The sequence below is a fragment of the Danio aesculapii genome, chromosome 25 (genome assembly GCF_903798145.1).
Source record: "Danio aesculapii chromosome 25, fDanAes4.1, whole genome shotgun sequence".
NCBI lineage: Eukaryota > Metazoa > Chordata > Actinopteri > Cypriniformes > Danionidae > Danio > Danio aesculapii.
Window position 1 is genome coordinate 17,127,045 of NC_079459.1, and position 23,035 is coordinate 17,150,079.

A 23,035-nucleotide genomic window follows, 5' to 3' on the forward strand; every position below is an offset into this window, starting at 1 on the left:
ATCCACAAATTAATAATTTTTTGTCATTATTACGAATTTTTACAACAAACAAGCATATGTTTTAATATATTCATAACCGTGTTCGTGTTTTACTGTCATGCTTTTAAAAACCGCTAAAATAAAAACCTCTAATTTTCATGATCTATAATCCATAGTCATAACTCGTGTAAAGCAGTCCCGCAACTTTCTGACACTCGACGACACTCGAATACCCTGTCAGAAAAGTCTAATGGCTGGGAATGGGCTTTTTAAAGTGTCTGCTATAATTTTAATGTTGTTTTTGGTGTGTTTGCATAGATGAATATGGCCACTGTGTTAAATGCACAGTATTACGATCTTATTGCCACATTATATCATTATGATAACTTTATATATTCCTTCAGTGATTTCCTAAAGATAAATACCTAAAAATAGCACAACTGGAATAACTACAGCAGTCGCAATCGTCTGATCTCATATGAAGCAAGAGATTGCGATGACGTGCTGTAGTGCTGTCCCAATTCTTAGGGGAAAATTTTAAAGCCTTTCCCCTTCACCCTCAGTTTTAAGGGCCAAGAGGAAGGGGTTAGGGGTACAAAAATAGAATTGGGATTGGGCCTAAACAGGGAAACGCTTGGTAATGCTTACTACAGGGAAACAAGACTCAACAACGATGTGTGTGTGTGAGTGTTGTGTATATAGTCCATGTAATCAGTCATGACAAGCTTCAGCTGTGTATGTGTAATCAAGAGGTGGCCTGAAACTGATGTGTGACTGCAGGGCATATTGGGAGATGTAGTTCGATTCAGTGGCAGATGTGATGCGTAGAGTGCCTTCTAGCATGTCTGGTCACTCACTCTAGTTTACTCGTGGGATGTTTTTGCATTACACAAATTGTCTGCTCAAGTAGATTTTTTTTGACCTTGCACAGAGTGTGTTCATGGCAAATGCATAATGTGCATTCGACATCATTCGCAGCGCTGTACAGAAATTCACATCTTTTCTCTCATGAATTGTTTTAAGTAGCTTCTTAAGACACATCTTTTTAGCAGAACATTTAATTTGTGATCATCATTGTCACTTTTATGCAATTTGTAACATTTTGCTTATTTATTGTTTTTTAGTATTTTATTATTGCAGTGTGACTTCTGGCTTATAACCAGGAATTTATGCAAGCTTCTATTTCTCTGCATTTTTATTTGTTATTAAATCTTGTAGCACTTTGAGTTTAAGAAAAGTGCATCATAACTATAATTTATTATTATTATTATTATTATTATTATTATTATTATTATTATTATTATTATTATTATTTGACTAAATGTTATGTACTCATGCGAGTATTTACATTTTCAGTGGTGTGAACACAGCATTACCCAGCATCATCTGCATATTTGTTTTGTTGTTTATTGGTGTTATTAATTGTAATTTGCTTACTTATTTCTTACTGACTGTTCACTCATCTTCATAAATGTTTAAACTTTTATAGTTTAAGGCTAGCCATGTCGTCTGTAGAAATGAAATTGGAATTAAGAATTGTGTATTTTATTAGAAGGCTACATGGAGTAATTTATCAAAATGTAACATGAACAAACAAAAAACAACAAACATTTTATTTATATATATTTTTAAAAATTAGCAGTGACAATCTAAACAACTGTCCTGACTAGATAAATAGTAAAAATCCTTAACATTGAGCCAGGCCAATGAAGAAATTAAGATGTGCATAAACATTCTAGTTTTTTTGCTATATTTCCAAAGCTGTCGAGTCTGGATATTTTCTCAAAGTAAGTTATTTTATTAAAGTTAGAAATTCCAGTATCGTGACAGCACTCGTTTTATCTCATACGTGTCTGTTCAGGAGCAAAAAGACGAACAGTGGAAGCAGGCGATGGATTACCTCAGCGCTGTGACTGAACTCAACTATATGACGCAGATTGTTATTATGCTGTATGAGGACAATAACAAGGTAGGAGACTTGCCTCCATCAACTTTTGTGCCAAATTCCCCAATGTTCCTTACATTTGTTGACGTTTGCATCTGTAGGACCCTTCCTCAGAGGAGCGTTTTCACGTAGAGCTGCACTTTAGTCCAGGAGTGAAGGGCTGTAAGGATGAGGAAAATGCACCGCTGGGTTTTGGCTTCAGGCCTGCTTCCTCAGAGGTCTGTGTGTTTTTAAGCAAACAATTTGATTATCCTTGTGTTGTTTTAATATAAGGCCTACTACTAAGCTTTAATTAATAACTGCTCAAATAATCAAAAGAAAAATGAATCTACTTTAAAAAATTAAGTTTACAGTAATTTTAAATGACAATAAATGTCATTGTTTTTATTATTGAACATTATACTTCCAAACAGTTAATTAGAAAGAAAGATTGAAAGATATCATATTGTTAGTACACAGTATAGCTGGATTTTGTACATATATTGCTTTAAATGTCTGAGGACAGCAAGATTTATTGTTACCATTACTTTTTCTGCTATATTTTTATTCTAACAGATATATTTATTTTTCTGAAAGTACAAAATTACATTGAGATTGTAAACTTTAGACATTTTAATGTTGAATTTAAACAAAGAGAAAACTCATTGCATTTGGGAACAGAGATGAGGTTCTCAAGGTGAATGCGTACCTTGGCGCTAGAGGTCAAACAACAAAAAATAAGGTCAAGAATCTTGGTGTGATTCTGGAGTCTGATCTAAGTTTCAGTAGTAAGTAAATCGGCATACTATCATCTCAAAAACATTGCAAGAATTAGATGCTTTGTTTCCATTGAGAACTTTTATCAGCAGCAGGGTGGATTACTATAATGGACTCCTCACTGGCCTTCCCAGTCCGACAGTTCATTCAGAAAGCTGCTGCCAGGATTCTGACTAGAATCAGAAAATCAGAGCACATAACACCTGTCCAGAAGCTTCCAGAAATGATCAGATGTGCTCCAACTGCACATTCAAGACTGAAAACACATCTGTTTAGCTGTGCCTTTACTGAATGAGCACTGTCCTACGTCCGACAAATCGCACTATTATGTCTTTTTTTTCATTCTTTTATAAACCTGTTTAATACATTTTAAAATGTTTTTATCTGTTTTTAATCATTTTAATTCTTTTAATCATTTTTATTTTCTGTTTATTTTCTGTTTATGCAAAGCACATTTAATTACCATTGGGTAGGAAATGTGCTATATAAATAAACTTGCCTTGCCTTACCTTGAATTAAATGTTTTATATAGTATTTTAGCAATTTTGTAGTACAGTGTACAGTACAGTGATGACAATTTAAAATGTAAACAAAAATGTATAAAAAAATAAATAGTGCAAAGTTTTTACAGTATTGCTTAAATGCTTGAGACATAATGCCTACAGTAAATAATGCCTCATCTCCTAAATATATATATATATATATATATATATATATATATATATATATATATATATATATATATATATATATATATATATATATATATATACACATATTTTTTTATTTTTTTTATTTTTTTTTTTTTTGGAGTCTTGCATTACATAAGAAAAGTGATTGAGTTCAGCGATGATTAATTTTTCAGCTGATTATTTTTCATGAATGAACGCCTGCAAAGGATTATGAGGTGATTTGAAGGTTGCAAAATAAAGGCCACCTACAAAGAATTACTTCAAATTGAGACGACCATCGACAGTGCTCATTTACATGGAGAGATACAGTAGATAGCTTTACTAGATTGAGCCGATCATACTGTGTTAATGAATGAATCTGTGAATCATTAACATTCAAAAACAAATTTAATTCATTAGTAATGGAGAAAAACACTTAAGTGCTACAAATATTCTGCTTCAGAACTATTTTTATTTGTAAAACAGAAAAAACAAACAAGTGCTTTGTTTGTGTTGACTCTCGTGCTGATATTGTGGAAAACTACACTTTTGCTGGTGGAAATGCTGCATGCTGGACTGCTTTCAACTTTCCTAACTTTATTTTTTGTGATAAATGTAACAGAACCACGAGAAGCAGACGGACCCAGGCAGTCTTGAAGACCTTTCTCAAGATGAGCCTGACAGAGCGGCACTCACTGAGCCAATCAACATTCAGAAGAAGTCACCGCTGATCCGCAACCGCAAGGGTGGATCTATGGAGGTACTGTACTGTATGGTGCTTTTGAGCTCTTGAGCTTTTATTTCACGATTAACTGATGAAATGATCAATTCAACCATTTTTTCAACCAAATTTTCTTATAACAATGATGGGGATGATACTGCTACTAGAAGGGTTGCAAGAATACAGACTTCTCTTTTTTTCTGTCACAGTTTTGGTATGGTTCAGAGTAATATAATCAAATATAACACTGGTTTATATTACATTTTCACTGTGTAAATTAAATAAAGGTTAACCATTATTGAGCTACATAGATAGTCAGTTAAGAGGGGAAAGTGATTTCATAGATTTTTGTTATTTGGTTGGTATTAAACCTATAATACTAATATTAATTTATAACCATTCATTCATTTTCTTTTCGGCTTAGTCCCTTAATTAATCTGGGGTCACCACAGCGGAATAAACCGCCAACTCATACAATAACGTGTAATTTATAATATATAACTTTTTAAAACTATAATTATTTTACTTTAATTTTCAAAACATTTGAGGGTATGATTTTTATAATTTTCTTTCTACTTCTGTTAATGTGTAACAATAATGTGTTAATTGTTACATTTTATTTATAATATCTGAACAATAATTTAATTCCGCAAACAATTATCTAATTATATAAAGTAATTAGCAAAAACAAATAATTTATAAAAAATTATATATCTATTACAATGTATAACTGTAGTAAATTGTATGCAGTCTGTATATAGTCTTGCTTGGTTTGGAACTTGGCTTTTGCAGCTGCGCATCGATGGATTTGCTCTTCAGTGTTTGGGCTTTCAGCAGAGAAAATTAAACCACACTGAACTGAACTAAACTGAACTTTAACTTGACACAGTTTCACTGTACTAGAACTTTTATGTTAAGCTGCTTGACACAATCTACATTGTAAAGGAGCTATAGAAATAAAGATTAATTGAATTGAATATAGTATATTGATGAAAATCCATTTACACAGTCTGCTATTTTAAGAATCCTAAAAAATCTATAGTAATATCAAATTACAACTGCAATTTTCACACTGATTATAAGTTTATTAGCACTTTATAATGATTTCTGTTGGATCATGTGACACTGAAGTACTGAATCTAAAAAAGAAAGAGCTTAGACACACAGTAATATCTGATATTTAAAACTTATATAAAGAATTAAAATATATTTAACATATATCAAATAATTAATGAAACTAGTATTAAACAGTAGTGTACAAATAAAAATGTACAGTTGAAGTCAGAATTAATAGCCCCCCTGTTTATTTTTTTCCCCAATTTCTGATTGGAGATTTTTTTCAACAAATTTCTGAACATAATAGTTTTAATAGCTCATTTCTAATAACTGATTTATTTTATCTTTTAAAATAATTTGTGCCATGATGACAGTAAATAATATTTGACGAGATATTTTTCAAAACACTTCTATACAGCTTAAAGTGACATTTAAAGGCTGAATTGAGTTAATTGAGTTAACTAGGCAGGATAGGGTAATTAGGCAAGTTATTGTATAATGATGGTTTGTTCTGTAGACTATCGAAAAAAACATTAGCTTAAAGGGGCTAATAATTTTGACCTTAAAATGTTTTTTTTTTTTACATTTAAAATAGTTTTTATTCAAGCCGAAATAAAACAAATAAGACTTTCTCCTGAAGAAAAAATATTATCAGACATACTGTGAAAATTTCCTTGCTCTGTTAAACATCATTTGGAAAATATTTTAAAAAGAAAAAAAAAATTCAAAGGGGGGCTAATAATTCTGACTTCAACTGTATATATACAGTAGTCCATCACAGAGGGGATCATCATATTTAGAGGAAAGTTTATATTAAAACTGTGTGTAAAAGTGTTGTGTTTGAGTAAAATAAAAGCCATTCTGTATGTCCCCCATTTTGCAGGCTCTATCAGAGAGCAACCCTTCATCTCGTGGCCTGGCATATCGTATCTTCCCCTCATCATCCCGTCAATCACCAGAGATCAAACCCAGCAGCCTAGGTAAAAAAAGCCACTTAATTTGTATTGTTTTCTTGTATTATATCTCATCAATCATCAGTCTCAATAGAGAAACCTCTCGATCTCTCCTAAAACTCCTGTCCCGGTTGACCATTAAACGCTCTGCTTTCTGTTTAGCACCAACGGGACAGTTCAAGGACCCTCTTCAAGTTTATTTCGACCATGAGTCAGAAATGTGCCCGCACTGCCAGTATTGGTCTAAATATGGCTGCTGGCAGGACGTTCTATGCTATTTCCGTCTATACTATTTCTATCTCCAAAGAACATTTATGAGGCGACAATACGCACTGTTTCCCAGGTTTGGAGTGGCGTAGTGTTCAGAGATTGTGGCTAATGTTGTTTGCACCTTACTTAACACTTACAGCATGATTTGCAGGTGAATATATGTTATAATTAAGTGCATGTTGCATCTGGCATGTTCTTCAGTCAAGCTTTTAAGTGAATGTTGTTTTTTTAGTGCTGCCCTCTAGTGGCTGAATTTAGAAATACGCTTTTGTTTAGTTTTTTACAGCCACAGATGTACTTTAATTGTGTTTGTCAGTATTTTATTCTACTGCCACTGGCAATATGTTTGCTAAAAACAGAACACCAGTGGTTTAATTGGGGTTTGTTGGGAAAAAAGTTCATCTGTGTGCCTTTAGTTGAGCTTAAAGGAACAGTTCAGCCAAAAATGAATGTCAAAATTTGGTTTTTCAGCATCCAAGAATAAAGAATAATTAAAGATGGAGCTTTAAATGTTGAATATTACATTTGGTTTCACATGATTTAAAAAACGTAATGATTTTCAAAAAATTATTACATTTAGTTTTTGCAAAACATTTTAAAATGTTATAAAATTGCAAAAATATGTCATCTTAAATTAATGTAATAACATATTAGTAGGGATGCTTCGATCGATCGGCTGATAATCACATTTTATGACTCGATCAGTACTCGCCAGTCTGGCTGATCTCATGAACCGATCGCAGGCGTTTTGAATTCGATAAAATACCCCGGATATCATGGAGATGAGAGTGAATTAGCAAGAGATCGGAATGGTCTTGCATGTATTTAGGAATTTTTACATGTATAAAAACTGAAAGTTCTATGTTCTAGCTATTTTATCTATTATTTTCTGTAAAGCTGCTTCTGACCATGACATGTCCACACGAAATGGTTATAAGATACATGTTTAAGGGATTATATGGAACATCCTTCATTTATTCTCTTAGGTATGGAGAGATCTTCACTCAAGTGTCATTTATAGAAGGAAAATGTGCTCAATGGATTATAATGGATTATAATTAATTATTATTGAAATAAATTTTAAAATGTAAAATATTGTTTATTAAATATGCTTTATTTATTATATTTTCAGATTCTATCCGATTTTGTTTGTTTCTGCATGCATAATACTTATAATATTATAAAAATAGAGGTTGTAATATATTTAGTCAAATATGTCATAGGTTGTGAATTTATAATGAATACATATTTAATATTTTAATTTGAAATAACATTTTGGAGAATTGTGCTGTCTTTCAAATTATTATAATACTTTACCATTGCTATTAACAAATTATTCTTTTAAATAATAATATATATGTTTATATTATCTATATATTTATTAATATATTCTTTTAGATGTAATATCTATGTTATTTATATATATTTTACTTATTATAAAAAATTAAAAGAACAAAAAAGTTTTCTCTGAATTATGAATGTACATCTTACAATTATCAGGCCCTCTAGTTTTTGCGATTTCGTGATCGCTGAATTGAACGCAAAATCGTCAAATGTCACAATTTTTCGCAATCCTGCGAAATTCTTAATTTAAACGCAAAATAATCGCAAAAATGTAAATAATCTCAAAAAACATCCAATTCTAAACCATATAATCAAATTATATTCATTTCAGTTTGCAATTAATTGTTTTACATGACTTAGACGTTGCATATGCAGAGCACGTGATGTATTAGAGTGTGTCTCGATAAAAATGACGTCTCACCTGCGCCCTCACAATCATTACAGTACATGGAAGTGGAGGGAAATTGTTCTGCAGCCTCTGCAGTATTCAGACACAGATAAAGTGTGAGTGATTTACATTTGAAGTCAATGCAAAGATGCCGTTAGACATCCTGTGGCCCAAATCAAGTAATTAACACGGCACAAATTGGGCATTTTGATTTGACGCACTTGAGATTGCAAAAGAAAGTGGGAGTAAGCATCTAACAATCAGAGCAATGGAGCAGACAGATAAAAAAGCATCTTACAATGATAGAGACTGGTTCAGGGATGATGGCCACTGGACATGACCGAATTAAAGGACATTATTTTTGCTTTACATGTATGGGTGGTATTATGATGTATGATTTACATGTATGGGCAGCAAACTCTTTCCCTGCCGTTGACGAGAGAAAATGCTTCCCTGCCATTGACGAGTTTTACAGCAATTTACAGCAGTGTTTTAGGTGTAATATGGTAGTGGAATCCCTAACACATGTCATGAGTGAGGAACATAATAATGTGAGATGCTCTGGGGAGTGAAATCTGAGAAAGAGAAAGTAAGATCCTGGGTAAAAATAAGAATTACAATCTTCCTTTGGTAATATATATATAATTTTCTATATTTATATATATTTTTAATCGCAAAATTGTCAACAAATTTTGAAAAACTTATGAAAATTTTGACCTTTCCCCCTTTGAATTCTGAACCCTGTATTGTAGAAAAGGTTATTTGATTTTTGGTTGAACTATCTCTTTAATGTCTTTAACCTGCATGTTCATTTGTACAAACTAACCATTACTAACCAGCCGCTCCACCCCACAATCCCCTTCTGACATGCAGGAGCCCAGTGTGCAGGCCTCTTCAGCGCCTCCTTCCCAAACCTCAGAGATCTAACACGAGCGCCACGAAAAAAACCCTCCTCACTCAAGAATCTGTCTTCTCAAGCCGGTACGCACACACACATACACATACATATACACATTCAGTCCATCTGTGAGGCGAAGACTTAAAGTTTCAGATTTTCTTCTGTGGAATGAAGAAATAATAATAAAAAACTTTTATTTTTCTCACAATTTTGACTCAGAATTATGAGTTTATGTCTCTTAGTTAAATTTTAGAAACATTTCACTGTTCTGTTTTTCAGGTTTGTGAGTTTGTACTAGGGCTGCACGATATATCGTTTCAGCATCAATATCGCAATGTGATCATTCGCAATAGTCACATCACAGAATATGCAATGTTGAGTTTGTATTATAATTTATCATTTGCATGTGCTTTTGATGCTTGTGGTTGTATAATGATTTTAAAAGCATTCAGGCATAAGAAATTGTACCATTTTTTACTTTTACTACGATTATTTTTAATAAGTTATTTTTAGTTTTATCATTTAGTTACTTTTTTTGAATACTGACTCGGGAAACGATAAAACACTTTATTTCAATTGTAGCTTTTTCTTGATTGGATTTATTATAAATTGTTATGCATGAAAATAATCAAAACACATGCAAATAAAGTAATGCACTGCAAATAGCACAGACCACAACGAAAATGTGTCAGGGGACCCCAAAAAGTGTATAGATTGTTTATTAGATTTTATGCAGATGCATTCCCACTGCACAATCATCCCAATCGATCTAACATTATAAATTCTTTCCAAATAGTGATATTAAGTCATCTGGTGAAATTGTATTAATATTGCAACAAATATCCGAAATAAAAAAATATTGCAATGTTACATTTTTCCAATATCGTGCAGACCTAGTTTGTACCTTACATTTTTTTTAGCTATAAACTGTGAGATAATTCAAAGAAAAAGTCTAAATTGAGTTTATTAGAGCTTTACCAGTCATATAGACATTTCTTAATGAATTCACATGACTACATGACAAGTTTTTTGCAGTTATAAGTTTATGCTTTACAATTATGAGGCAAAAAGATTTGTAAGATTTATCTTCAGAAATACAGTTACAAACTCAAATAATGAACCGTGAGAAAATCAAGTAACTTTCAATTATGATTAAATCACAATTCTCAATTATTTACTATACCGAATCTCAAAACATTAAAATATCAAGGACTATTTCTTTTTTTGGACTTATATACTTATTTTTCTCAAAGCGAAAACGTTTCTTTTGTTTGAATCCAAATGGTGACCAGACTTAGAGCTTAGTTAAATTATTAATTCACAATCTCAAATCATTTGAATGCTCAATTTTTAGCTTGTTTAGTTAGATCAGTTTTGTCTAAAAAAATACCGATTTGTCTGTGATATTGCAGTTTTTTGAGATGCGTCTATAGAAAATAAAAACTCAGAATAGCAAAATGTAAAAAAAAGTGTAATTTCATGTTAAATTAATTAATAATTAATGTGCTTTTTTTTATAATAAAACTGTTTAAAAAACTCAGAATAGCAAGATATTAATTTTGTCAGACAAAGATATAAATTAGAGTAATAGAAACCTTTTTTCTTCCACTTCTGAGTTTACGTTTCACTATACGTTTGCATCCTTTAATTTTGAGCTTATATCTTAAAATGTTTACCATTTTCCTCTGAACTGCAATAAAAAAGTATAAAAAAACATGATATAAAAATTACATTTCAATAAACAACTCAGAATTGTGAGATAAAAAGTCACAGTATCTTTTTTATTGGTGAATGGTCTTTATTAGAAGCTCTCATTTATTATAGGCCTACTCTAACAAATCAAATAGAAGTCGATTTTAGTATTCATTATTCCTACAACACAATCTCTCAGCATAATTCTTTCAATATTAATCAAAAAGTTTAGTCTAGGCTTTAAAGACGTCCCAAATCAAGTCATTACTTGGCAAACATTTACATTTAACTATTCATCAAGATCTCGCTTGGGGATATGAGGTTTCCACAGTTTCGGAATAATGTCAGTACTAATCGTTTGTCACCTTTGCTGCCTGCATACTAATAATAAGCATGCTGCATGTAAACAAACATTCAGTAATTTGCTAAATTGCATACATTTTGCAAGCTCATTTATGCAAAAGGTTACATTTTGGTGTCCTGAGACTGTGTTTTGATGGGTAATGTCCATGGAAACACAAATGACTGCTTTTAACCACAATCTCTAAAGACTCATTTACTAGCTCTGGATATTACGACTGTTTTCAAAACATTTATTGGAAATTGCATTCTGATTTCCTGGATACAGTAGAGAGGAATGCATTATTATTATTATCATCATTTATAGAAAGGATTTCATTGGAAAGGAATTTCCTCTTGCATACAGTGGAAAGGAACGTCGTTTCACTGTCTCCATCTGTCTTAAAGTTGACTATTATTTAATATGATTACAACTTATTATTTATTAGCATGTTATTTGAATTCTCTCTCCTTCAGAAGCATTACCAGTTTTGTCCACAGGGTGTTGCTGTTGTCTCAGACATTTTAAACAGCACCTAAAATACTGCCATGTCATGCTGCATCCAAAAGGACGTTGTGTAGCATGAAAGAATCCTGGATTCATTTGTTGTGACCATCTGGTGTTTTTTGTTTAGTTTTTTTTCTGAATCCCCATATTCATGGGCAACATCTGGGCTCGCTGTTATTTTTACCTGGCTTGTTATAGATGGTTTTATGAGGACAGAAATGCTTGAATAGATCGGATAAAAAGATTTAGAGTTAGAGCAAAAGCTCATGAGGGGCAGAGTGTAAATGCCGAATGCCTGTTTTATCTCTCAGAGCTGCTCTCTATGCCGGCAGTAAAGAGATTTTCTGTGTCGTATGCCAGGCATCCGACTAATGGTATGTTTGGAGCTTTTGAGTCCATTTTTTGTTGCTGACACTCTCCTGCATGCCCTCTGCAGTTGTTTCAAAGTAGACTTCGTTAATTTAGCACCGTTTGTGGTTCTTTTCATTAAATCGAGCAGACCTTTCTTCACCTTGGATTCTCACCAGACACACCCATCTTAATTCATTCCTCTTTCTGATTGCCTAGACATGGAAGAATATTTCTGCCACAAGATGAAAAAAAGTTGAAAACAGCTTTTAGTTTTATCTTCCAGTTCATTATCTCGCATTTCTGAGTTTTTGAATGGTGAGTTTTTAATTGTAAACGTTGCTTGTTGAGTGTTTCCATCTCCTGTTCAGTGTTGGATTTTGAGATTTATCGCTCAAGTCAGTTTCAGTTCAAATTAAACTTAAAAAACATGCCATTCTGAAAAAGTCAGATTTGTGAATAAATATCGCAGGAATTGTTTAAAATATTAAACAATAAAATCTCACGATTGCAAGAAAAACGGTCCCAAATTTAATTTTTTAATGGTAATATTTTAACAAATACTTTTTGACAAATAACCATTATTACCTTTTTTCAGAAAGATGAGTTTAAAAGGATAGTTCATCCAAAAATGAAAATTCACTCACAATTTACTCACTCTCAAGTGGTTCCAAACTAGAGGTCTGCGCAGGACTGTTTTTTTTTTGTCTCGCTCCCACCTGCTCCCGTGAGGTTTTATTCCGCACCCGCTGTATATTTAGCCTTTGTTCACCCGTTGCCCGCTTAGAATATTTTCTACTCGACCATTCCCGCTAAATTTAATTTTGGTTTCAAAATCTCACGTTCAAATTGGATACTACCAAAAGAGAAAGATAACAAATAAAAGTGTAGGTTGTGCAAGGAAATGTCAGTTGGTTTAGGTTTTCAGCTCTGTTCAAAACATCTTCTTTTGTGTTTAACAGGAGAAATAAATTTATAAAGGTTTATAATGGAAATCTGCACCTGACCAGATTGTTTGCAGCATGGTAATAAATTTTAGAATAAACAGCCTGATCTCACAAGGAAACATAAGTATTTTACGTTTTATCAGTTTAGTGGCTAATTCGTAAGAATTTGTATAAGTTCAGTCGTACGAAAATACGACTTTTTGCTAAAAATGGTAAATGTCAGTTTTGTTTGCCCTATTGTGATGAGATAGGATTGCCACCTTTAACCTGATGTTCTAGTCTTGTGACTGCTAAAAGGTTAAACTTTGAGACATTATCATATCACGCAAAAGGTAATTTTTTTCAATTTGTGTCTATGATGCATGAAAAAGACTCCCATACATTAGACTTGCTTGATGTGGGTTTTCTAACAGTAAACTGATAGTTTTCTAATGCAAGCTGAAGGACAGTGCATCAAGATCAGCCCTTTTCTGAGGACCATTATGCAGATGATACCCGCACAGACTGTGCAGAAAAAAATAAACAAAAAAAAAGCACATGCAGAGAGCACTGGTCATGCATTCAGCATACGTAACAATCGTGAGCACTGGCTGTACCGGTGCTCAATAAGAATGAGGAAATCACAGATATGCTGTTCCGAAATAACGTTGGGACTTTGGAACGCTTTTTAGTTAGACCGCCCTCTCTTGTTCAAATTACAGCAGAGTTACCAACTGCTACTGTGTTTTATTCCAACGCAATCTCATGGCAATTCGTAACTTTTTGATTTAGTGGCTAATTCGTATGAATTCGTACAATCTAATTTGTACAATTTAGTACGATTTGCTCATCACCCAATAACGGTTGAAGTTAGGGCTGGGGTTAGGTGCCACGCCTCCTTTTTAAAATCGTACATTTTCGTACGACTGAACTCGTACAAATTCGGACGAACTAGCCACTAAACTGACAAAACGTAAAATACTTACATTTCCTTGTGAGATCAGGCTGTTTATTCTGAAATTTATTACCGTGCAGCAAAAAATCTGGTCAGGTGCAGACTTCCATTCCAAACCTTTATAAACTTATTTCTTCTGTTAAACACAAAAGAAGATATTTTGAATAGAGCTGAAAACCTGAACCAACTGACTCCCATAGTTGGAGAAACAAATACTTTGGAAGTCAATGCATGGTTACAGGTTTTAACACAATTTCACAGCAATTCTTAACTTTTTGATGTAGTGGCTAATTCGTATGAATTCGTACAATCTCATTCATATAATTTAGTATGATTTGCTCATCCCTCAACTGTACGACTGAACTCACTTACCTGCCACTTACCTGACAAAACGTAAAATACTTGTGTTTTCTCATGAGATCAGGCTGGGTTTGTAGCTTTCTTCAAAATATCTTCCTTAAAGTTTTGGAACTACATGAGAGTAAGTAAATGATGACAAAAGTTTCATTTTTGAGTAAACTTTCCCTTTAAATCTAGAATTCCAGGGATACAGGTCAAAATTGTGAGGTAAAAGGTAATATATATATATATATATATATATATATATATATATATATATATATATATATATATATATATATATATATATATATATATATATATATATATATATATATTCAGTCAAACTTGAAATGATTCATCCCCTGGCAAATTCCGATAAAGTTTTAGTTTAAATGTAAATAAAGGCTGAGATGTACATTTTTTTTTCCACAATGATACCTTTTGTACACTACCTGACAAAAGTCTTGTCATCAATCCTAGTTGTAAGAGCAACAAATGATAACTTGACTTCTAGTTGATCATTTAGAACAGTGGCAGAAGGTAGATTATTCAGATGAATCATCTGTTGAACTGCATCATAATAATCACAAATACTGCAGAAGACCTATCGGAAGCTGCATGGACCCAAGATTCTCACAGAAATTAGTCAACTTTGGTGAAGGAAAAATCATGGTTTGGAGTTACATTAAGTATGGGGGCGTGAGAGAGATATGCCGAGTGGATGGCAACATCAACAGCCTGAGGTATCAAGACATTTGTGCTGCCCATTACAAATCACAGGATAGCGCTCCTTCTCATACTCCAGTTTCCATATCAAATTTCCCGAAAGCAAAGAAGGTCAAGGTGCTCCAGGATGGGCCAGCCCAGTCACCAGACATGAACATTATTGAGCATGTCTGAGGTAAGATCAAAAAAAAGCATTACGGATGAATCCAAAGACTCTTGATCAACTCTTGATGAAGTCATTAATTTGAGTCATTGCAGAGATGTATGGATGCCGTCCTCCAAGCTCACGGGAGTCATACACAATGTTAATTCTTTTTCCACTGCACCATGACTTTTTATCCTATACTGTTCATTATTTATGTTAAGTGACAAGACTTTTGTCTAAGCAGTCAGACCTTACTGTCCTAATTAAATAATTAAAAATCAAGGCATGATCATATTTTATTTTGGTAAAAGAAGCGTAATCTAGAGGCCTAGATATCATAAGCCACTTCTGATACCGAATGATCAACTAGAAGTCAAGTTATTATTTGTTGTTCCTAAAACTTGGATAGGCAACAAGACTTTTGTCAGGTAGTGTACATCATCTTATTATCATTTGGGAGAAGCCAGTGTCATTTCTAATGCAAAAAAATTATATAAAAGTAACTAAGTCAGAATTTGCAAGGTGTATGAATAATTTTAGGCTTGTATATACACATATTTTTTATACTGTGGCAGAAAAGATCTTCCATTACTAGATGCATGGGTTGTGTACCGAATATATCTCTCTTGATATATTGTTGTCTGTGTGGAAAAACGTGTGACCACCTTTCATGTTGATTTTCTTCATTTATAAATGGTTAACCCTTCCACCACCATTACTGCTGGAATGATCACGTGACTTTAAATGCACCAAAATAGACTATTAGGCTGGTCTAGAAAGAGCCTGGTCTTCATACCATACAAATCTTTAAAAAAAAAAAATCGTAATCAATAGTAAAATATTAAAAGTGCCTTTTTAAATGCATATTCATGGAAAAATATGTGTTCAACAATATTTTTTCCAAGCTTGTTTAGCTGTTGATGAAGCTGGATGCCTATAAATTACTTTGCATGATGATCATATTTGCTGATGGGGTGAGGGTTAATGACTGTTTTTACTTGATTCATTATTATGATTTTAATATTGTATATGCAAATATTTTTAATGTTGATGTGTGCAGGGCATCATTTTTGCATGGTCTTTCTTATTTTGTACATCATGTCAAGAAGAACCTGGTGTTTTAATTAGGATTTACTTTAATTAAGTATTTATTAAAACATCCAAATTACACTTTTTAAACTTTTGGCACACTTTATTATTTGTGTCTGTAGGTTTCAGATACACTATATTTTTAAGGCGTTTATACAGTGGGGGAAATATAGTAACTATTGAACATGCAACCATTTTTCTCTGAAATCATGTTTCTAAAGGTGCTTTTGACATGAAATTTTCACAGGATGTTGGTAACAACCAAAGTAATCAGTGTATGCAAAGAAAACAAATCTAATTAGTTTACAAATGAACTCATGCGTAATAAAATGAATTGATGCAGGGAAAAGGTGTTGAACACATGAAGAAAGGGAGGTGTAGAAAGGCAGTGAAAGCCCAGACAGCAGCTGAAATCTCTCTCAGTAGTTCTTCAGTAGTGTAAATTAATATTATCTGCTTCAGTCCAAAATCTACATTGGCAGGATGATGAAGATGAAACCAGTTTGGACATTTCAGCAAGTCAATGATCCAAAACACAGCCAAGGAAACTCTCAAATGCTTTCAGAGAAAGAAAATCAAGCTGTAGAATGGCCCAACCAATCACCTGACTTGAATCCAATAGAAAATACAAAAAATTGTTCAGATTTGAGAGACAGAACCATCAAGATTTTTACACTCTGTTGAAGTCTATGAAAAATTCACACCTGAGCAATTCATGTGACACATGAGAGGCGTCTTTAAGCTGGCATCACCAAAAAAGTCTTTTATAAAAAGTATTAAATACATTTCAGTAGTTCTGTTCTTTCTCCTTGTGTTATTTCCTTATTATACATAATTATTTTTTCAGATTTTTGTCTTGTTGTATTGTTATGTCTCTATTGTTTGTGTTTTTACCAAAATCTGATTCAATTCCATGTCAACAGCTCCTTTAGAAGTATTATTCCCAGGAAAAAAACATGAAGTGTTCACTACTTATATTTTCCCCGCTGTAATAACATAAATCTTCATAAATCTCCACTTGCATACACTAAACATCACAGTTTTAATTATATCTGTATTCTGTGTGAGTGGATTAAGTGTGTTGCAAAGTTACTAAGGGCGTATGGATACATGTATTCTTAGTAAACCATTCAGTAAGAGGCTTTCAGTTCAGTGCGCATTACAAAATGAATGATTTGGTGCAATTACTTGAAAAATAAACAGCCTGAAATATAGTGTTCCCACCGCCACTGTGCTGAACAGTTCAGCATTAATTCGATATACTGTAACAGCATGCAGTCTGCCCCTTTCACCTTCAAAGAAAACACAACACTCGCTGCGAGTGTATATAGCTATAAGGATCGTGTTTATTGTCACATTCATTCAGACATTTTTGTAACCGCTTATGTTTATCATATAGCTCTTTGTGTTCAGACATCAATGAAGTTAATCTTTCAGTTAATTATCTGAGTTTTTGAAATTGTGAGTTTTTATTTGTGAACGTACTTCTGAGTGTTTCCATCTCACTGTTGGGATTTTGAGATTTGTCACTCAATTCATTTTTAACTTAATCTTAAAAACATGCAATTTTAAAAAGATTTAGAGATATAGCAGGAATTGTTAAATGTTGAAGTCAAAGTCAGCTTTTTTGTCAATTCAACTACAGGACATACAGAGAATCGAAATTGCGATACTCTCAGACCCTAGGTGCCTAACATATAATATTAATAAAAAAAGTAGAATTTTAAAAAGAAATTACAATAAATACAATTACACATATAATATAATCTAAAAATATAAGTAAAAATAAACATTCGTAAACAATACAATTATACTTAAGGGCACATGGCAAGGAGTGCAAAGAGTATATAGTGCAAAAGGTACAGTACAATGCAAAACAGTAAAAAAATCTCAGTTAAAATCTCACAATTGCAAGAAAAATGTCTGAAGTTTGAAAGTTTTGATTGTAATGTTTTTAAGGAATACTTTTCGACAAATTGGCGGTTATTACCTTTTTCAAAAAGGTGAGTTTAACGAGAAAGTTCATCCAAAAACATTTACTCCCTGTGAAGACATTCTGAAGAAAGCTAAAAACCTGAACCTATTCACTCCCATAGTTAGAGAAACAAATACTATGGAAGTCAATGCATGGTTACAGGTTTTCATCTTTTTTCAAAATATCTTCTTTTGTGTTCAATAGGCATACTTCCTGCCTCGGTGCTTCATCTTTATTAGGAATATGTGCTCACCTAGACTCATTTTTTTCATGAGAGTCACTAAGTCGTCTTTACTGTAACTTCAGCAGCTCCATGCTCATGAACAGAACAGAACTGAAAAAGTCCACTTACTCAGTAAGATTGGAAAAAGTAAGCTGACAGACACAACCAGGAATTATCAGAAAATGTGGACATTGAGTAAAAACACACTGAGTTCCATATAAAATAGCTATTTTCTTTGTATTTGTATATAACTATTACAATATTACACCCCAGAAGATGGGTCAAGTTTAGCTCTATCATTGTTCAATCTAAAGGTCATGCTTTATGATCTTAGTTTTAATAAAATTGGTAAAAATCAAAATAGTTAAACCTAACAAATCATGACACCGCTGTGTCGTATTGAATTCAGCCATCAGCCATATATTTTTGTGAATTCACTATTATGCCTCTAATTTTACCTATACTCAGTTGGTTTGGTGACTTGCTCAATGGACTTTTACCTCTGACGTGGTATTGAGGGTGGAAGAACGCATTGGTTATTCACTTTCCTCGCGTGTAATCCCAGAGACTTGAACCTTACAAGTCTGTTTCCGTAACCATTAGACCCCCACTGCCAAGAAATTGAGTTTTGAAGCTGACTTCATCCAGTGTTCAGATTTTTTGTTAGAAATGTATGCAAATTAACTTCATTCATTTATTAATTTATTTAAATAATGCATCATTTGCATATTAATACAACATTTTAGAACATTTTAGATCTTTAAAAAAAAAATTTTTGCAATCAGCTACATTTTTCTCGTATTAAGAATTTAATTATTTTCACCTTCCAAGTTTTTATGTTTCTGTGGGATGGAACATATATAAAATGAAGCAAGTGTAAGAAAAGCACATGTCTTTTTCTCTGTCAGTTGTGAATGTGGGAGATCTGTAGGGAATCTGCTTCATTTGGTGAGATTGAAGTGTTTTCAGCGAAGAGCTGAAATGATCAAACTCTACTTATTTCAGTTGACAGTTTGACTCGTTTGAGGGAAACTCAAGCGTGAAAAGCCTTCAAACTTCAGACAGGCTATCCATGTGTTCCTCATCAATGCATGTCAGTCATTTTTCCAGTCTTCTGGCATATTTGTCAAGACTGAGGAAGATTCTCTATTGACACAAATGACACTTGCTCTTTTTCCATTGATGTAGAGTCAGCAGTACATCAGCATTGTGATTATTTATGGCAGCATTGCGAGCTGTAATGGATTGTTTAGTTGAACCTGTTGTCGATAAAACATTTCTGTCCAATTTCCAAATCCAATTGAGAGTGAGATGGGGAAAAATTGTCCAGGCTATTTGAGGCATGGATATTAAGGGGAAAAGTTTGGTACAAGGCCAACTAGCCAGGGATGAGTTTTCCAAACAACGACCTAACTCGTGGCTGAACTATCATAGTATGATGCATCATTTGGTAAAAGAAATGTATTGAAGAGTGTTTCCCAAAACCTGTTATTTCTCTGTCACAGATCCATCATTTGAACCATGTTAATTATAATGTAAAACGCTCTTAATGATGCTCTAAATGGAGTGGTAACAACTTCTTTAGAGAAGAACCCCATAATTTCTTTGTGCAAATTATATTGTTTTACACCACATGCATTTAAATAAAAACCCAATATTAGTTTTGGTAAAAACATGCACTCGTTTATTGTATTAATTGAAATATATGTAAATGGCACATGTGTTTCCTTTACAAATAATATTGAGAACATTACATATTCTGTTCTAAAACATAAAATCACGTACAAAAGCTAACACGTACTCTAATATAATATATAAATCATATACATAAATAAACAATGAGGCTATTTATTTAAAAAATTACAAACTATTATTTATTAGGAAACTAAAAAAACCTACTTTAAAAATAATATTAATGATGAGGATGATGATGATTTATTATCATTATTATTATTATTATTATTATTATTATTATTATTATTATTATTATTATTATTATTATTATTATTATCATTATCATTATTATTATCATTATTATCATTATTATTATTATTATTATTATTATTATTATTATTATTATTAGTTAGGATATTGTTCATTTATTTTTTATTTTTTGAAAAGTCTACTTTTACAATTTGAGACATGTAAACCACTGCAGAAATGTTCTAACCAACAGGCCCATCATGTCATATACAGTACAGATACTTCATAATTAACCTACTGTAAATTAAAAGCATTAACATATGCTATGTTTTTTTTGTTTTCACAAGCTTTGGAAACGTAATATGAATTTCGCTTTTAAATAACAGGTCACCTATAGCTTTCGTCATGAGCCACAGCTGTGTTCAGAGTGGCATCAATGTTTTCAAAGTGCACTATGAAGGGAGCGCAATTGTAAACATGAAGATCGCTAAAACTGAACTGTAAAAATAATTTGAACGTAAATTCCAAGTTTAAATGTTAGAATTATCTAAACGAATAGGCCATAGTGGGGATAACTGGCAATAGAACACAGCCATGAACTATGTTTCTAACTACAGCTCCAGAGGTGTAGTTGCAAGGATACAAGTTTGCAACGCAGTTTGTTCGTTGGAACGACGGATTTGGGAAATGCCAAATCAACAAACAACGGTACTTGCGACCTTATTTGGCTAATGATGTTTTTCGGAAATGCACCACAGGTTAGTCAAATCAATTGAAACCAAAAATAGTCCATTTTTAATTATTATAGATATAAATGTACATTATTGTAATTTCACATCAGAAACATTTTAGGCAAATTTAAATTTTTTAAATTACTATTTAAATATTATTCATTAATATTATTAAATATTATTGATTATTGTAATTGTTCTATTGTTATATAGAACTTTGCACTGTTGATGCCTTTTACTGTATTTATTTATTGCTATATTTATTATCATTTGTCATCAACAGGCTTTTACAAGTGTTGCCAGTTTTTTTTATCATTATCAATTTTTGTCATTTTAATTTCTGCTGTTTGTATAATTAGAAATTACTTTAAATTAATTGTGCCTTTTTAAAATAAGACAATTATGGTTTTATTATCAATTATTGCAGTTGGTTATTTATATAATTAATGTAAAATATTAAGGTTAATCATTGTAATTTATCAGGGCATTTTGTTCTATTTAAATGCATGCATTAGATAAAACCAAAGGTAATAAATTGTATTACGTATGTTTCATGAAAGTGCATGTAAATTGGCTGGAGTGCTGCACGCACAGTAACAGCTGACTTTGTGTGAATGACTCAGAATGTTATGAAGTTCGAGCAGACCTAATCTATTCAGATGCTTCATGTAGAGACAAACAGCATAAACTGTTGCTAATAGTAATGCTTAAGCTTGAGTTCAGAGCCTTCACTTCACGTAAGGACTCTTAATTGCTCTCCGAAAATAGTTGTAGCTCCTGACATAACAAAACCGAATAATTTGAGCTCATTAATTGTATGTTGCTGAGTCAGTCTGGCAGTGGATGAGCTGCAGTGTCCTCTTATCACCTCCTCCTTCAGCTCTGTCATCTCATACTCACACTTTTCATACTTCTGAATCTGACTATGCTGTTCGCAGTAATTGACTACTAAAAATTAAGCAAATAAAACCAGTAGGGATATTCAATGAATTGCGTTTTTTTATCATTTAAAATTTGTTTTTAATTGCCTTTTAATTGACTTTTTACAAATGAGATATATTAGATTGTTTATTAATAAGTCATTCATTCTTCGTTTGGCTTAGTCTTTATTTCAGGGGTCGCCACAGTGGAATAAACTGCCAACTATTTCGGCATATGTTTTACGCAGCGGATTGCCTTCCAGCCGCAACCCAGTACTGGGAAAGTTTATTTATTATATGTTTATTAAATTATAAAAGTGTCTCAAATTAGGAATTGTTGATCCTTATAAATCACTGCCTTGCATGCTACACCTTCCCAGAATAATTTTATCAAATCAAATATTAGTATATTAATCAGAAATAATTTTTTTATCTTTATTTTACATTGCCAAAAATCCACTGCTTTTAAAATTTGACAAATAAAAAATTGATCTGTTTTACAATTTAAATATATTCGTTTGTTCATTTGATTATAAAAAAATAGATGCAAAGATGCATTTTATGTATTCTTTTTTTTTTTTCAAGGTTTAAGATAAGTCTTTTGTTTCTCCAGAATCTGTCTGTAAAGATTTAGGTCAAAATACCCATCAGATTATTTATTATACCTTATACCGTCCACCTTTCCCACATGCCTGTCCGAGCCATCTCCTGCTGAGTCAAATAAACAGCACAGTGACAGACATGAATGATGCAGATCTCATGTAAAATTTGCGAGAAAAACTACAGTAAGAACTTTACCGATGATTATTTGATGTATTTGTTGTGGAGGTAATTCAAGCCTTTCTGCAAGGATGAGTCACACACAATGTCATTACTAAGTTCACACACACACACAAACATACACACTTTGCACTGTTTTTAGACAGTAAATGTGACCGGATACACGTTAATATCCACTGCTGTATGGATATTAGTTATTTTAACGTACAAAATAAACCTGATTTAACATCCACAAACCTGGATTAAAGCATCTTCTGTTATAATTGTACTGACATGCGGCTGTGGTGATTAATGACATCGATTTTATTGTCTTTACTTTATTATAAACATGCACAGTTTTAAAAACGTTTTAATCTTGTTAAACTCATTCTTGAGGTGCAGATGAGCTCAACAGATCTTTTAATCCCAGTTGTTTTGCGCAAATCCTGTCTT

The 23,035-nt window shown here is 32.4% G+C and overlaps 1 protein-coding gene across 11 annotated transcripts in view; it reads left to right on the forward strand.

Moving 5' to 3' along the window:
* ppip5k1b (diphosphoinositol pentakisphosphate kinase 1b) overlaps positions 1-23,035 on the forward strand; it is an 87,257-nt gene that overhangs the window by 52,084 nt on the left and 12,138 nt on the right. For 5 of the 11 annotated variants that reach the window (XM_056452205.1, XM_056452206.1, XM_056452209.1 and 2 more), the window contains 6 exons: positions 1,841-1,948; positions 2,026-2,142; positions 3,974-4,111; positions 6,012-6,108; positions 8,957-9,064; positions 11,832-11,894. In XM_056452205.1, coding sequence (XP_056308180.1) covers positions 1,841-1,948; positions 2,026-2,142; positions 3,974-4,111; positions 6,012-6,108; positions 8,957-9,064; positions 11,832-11,894 — 631 coding nt within the window. The remainder of the gene's footprint in view (positions 1-1,840; positions 1,949-2,025; positions 2,143-3,973; positions 4,112-6,011; positions 6,109-8,956; positions 9,065-11,831; positions 11,895-23,035) is intronic. The other 6 variants (XM_056452211.1, XM_056452212.1, XM_056452213.1 and 3 more) reach the window with 3 other exon arrangements.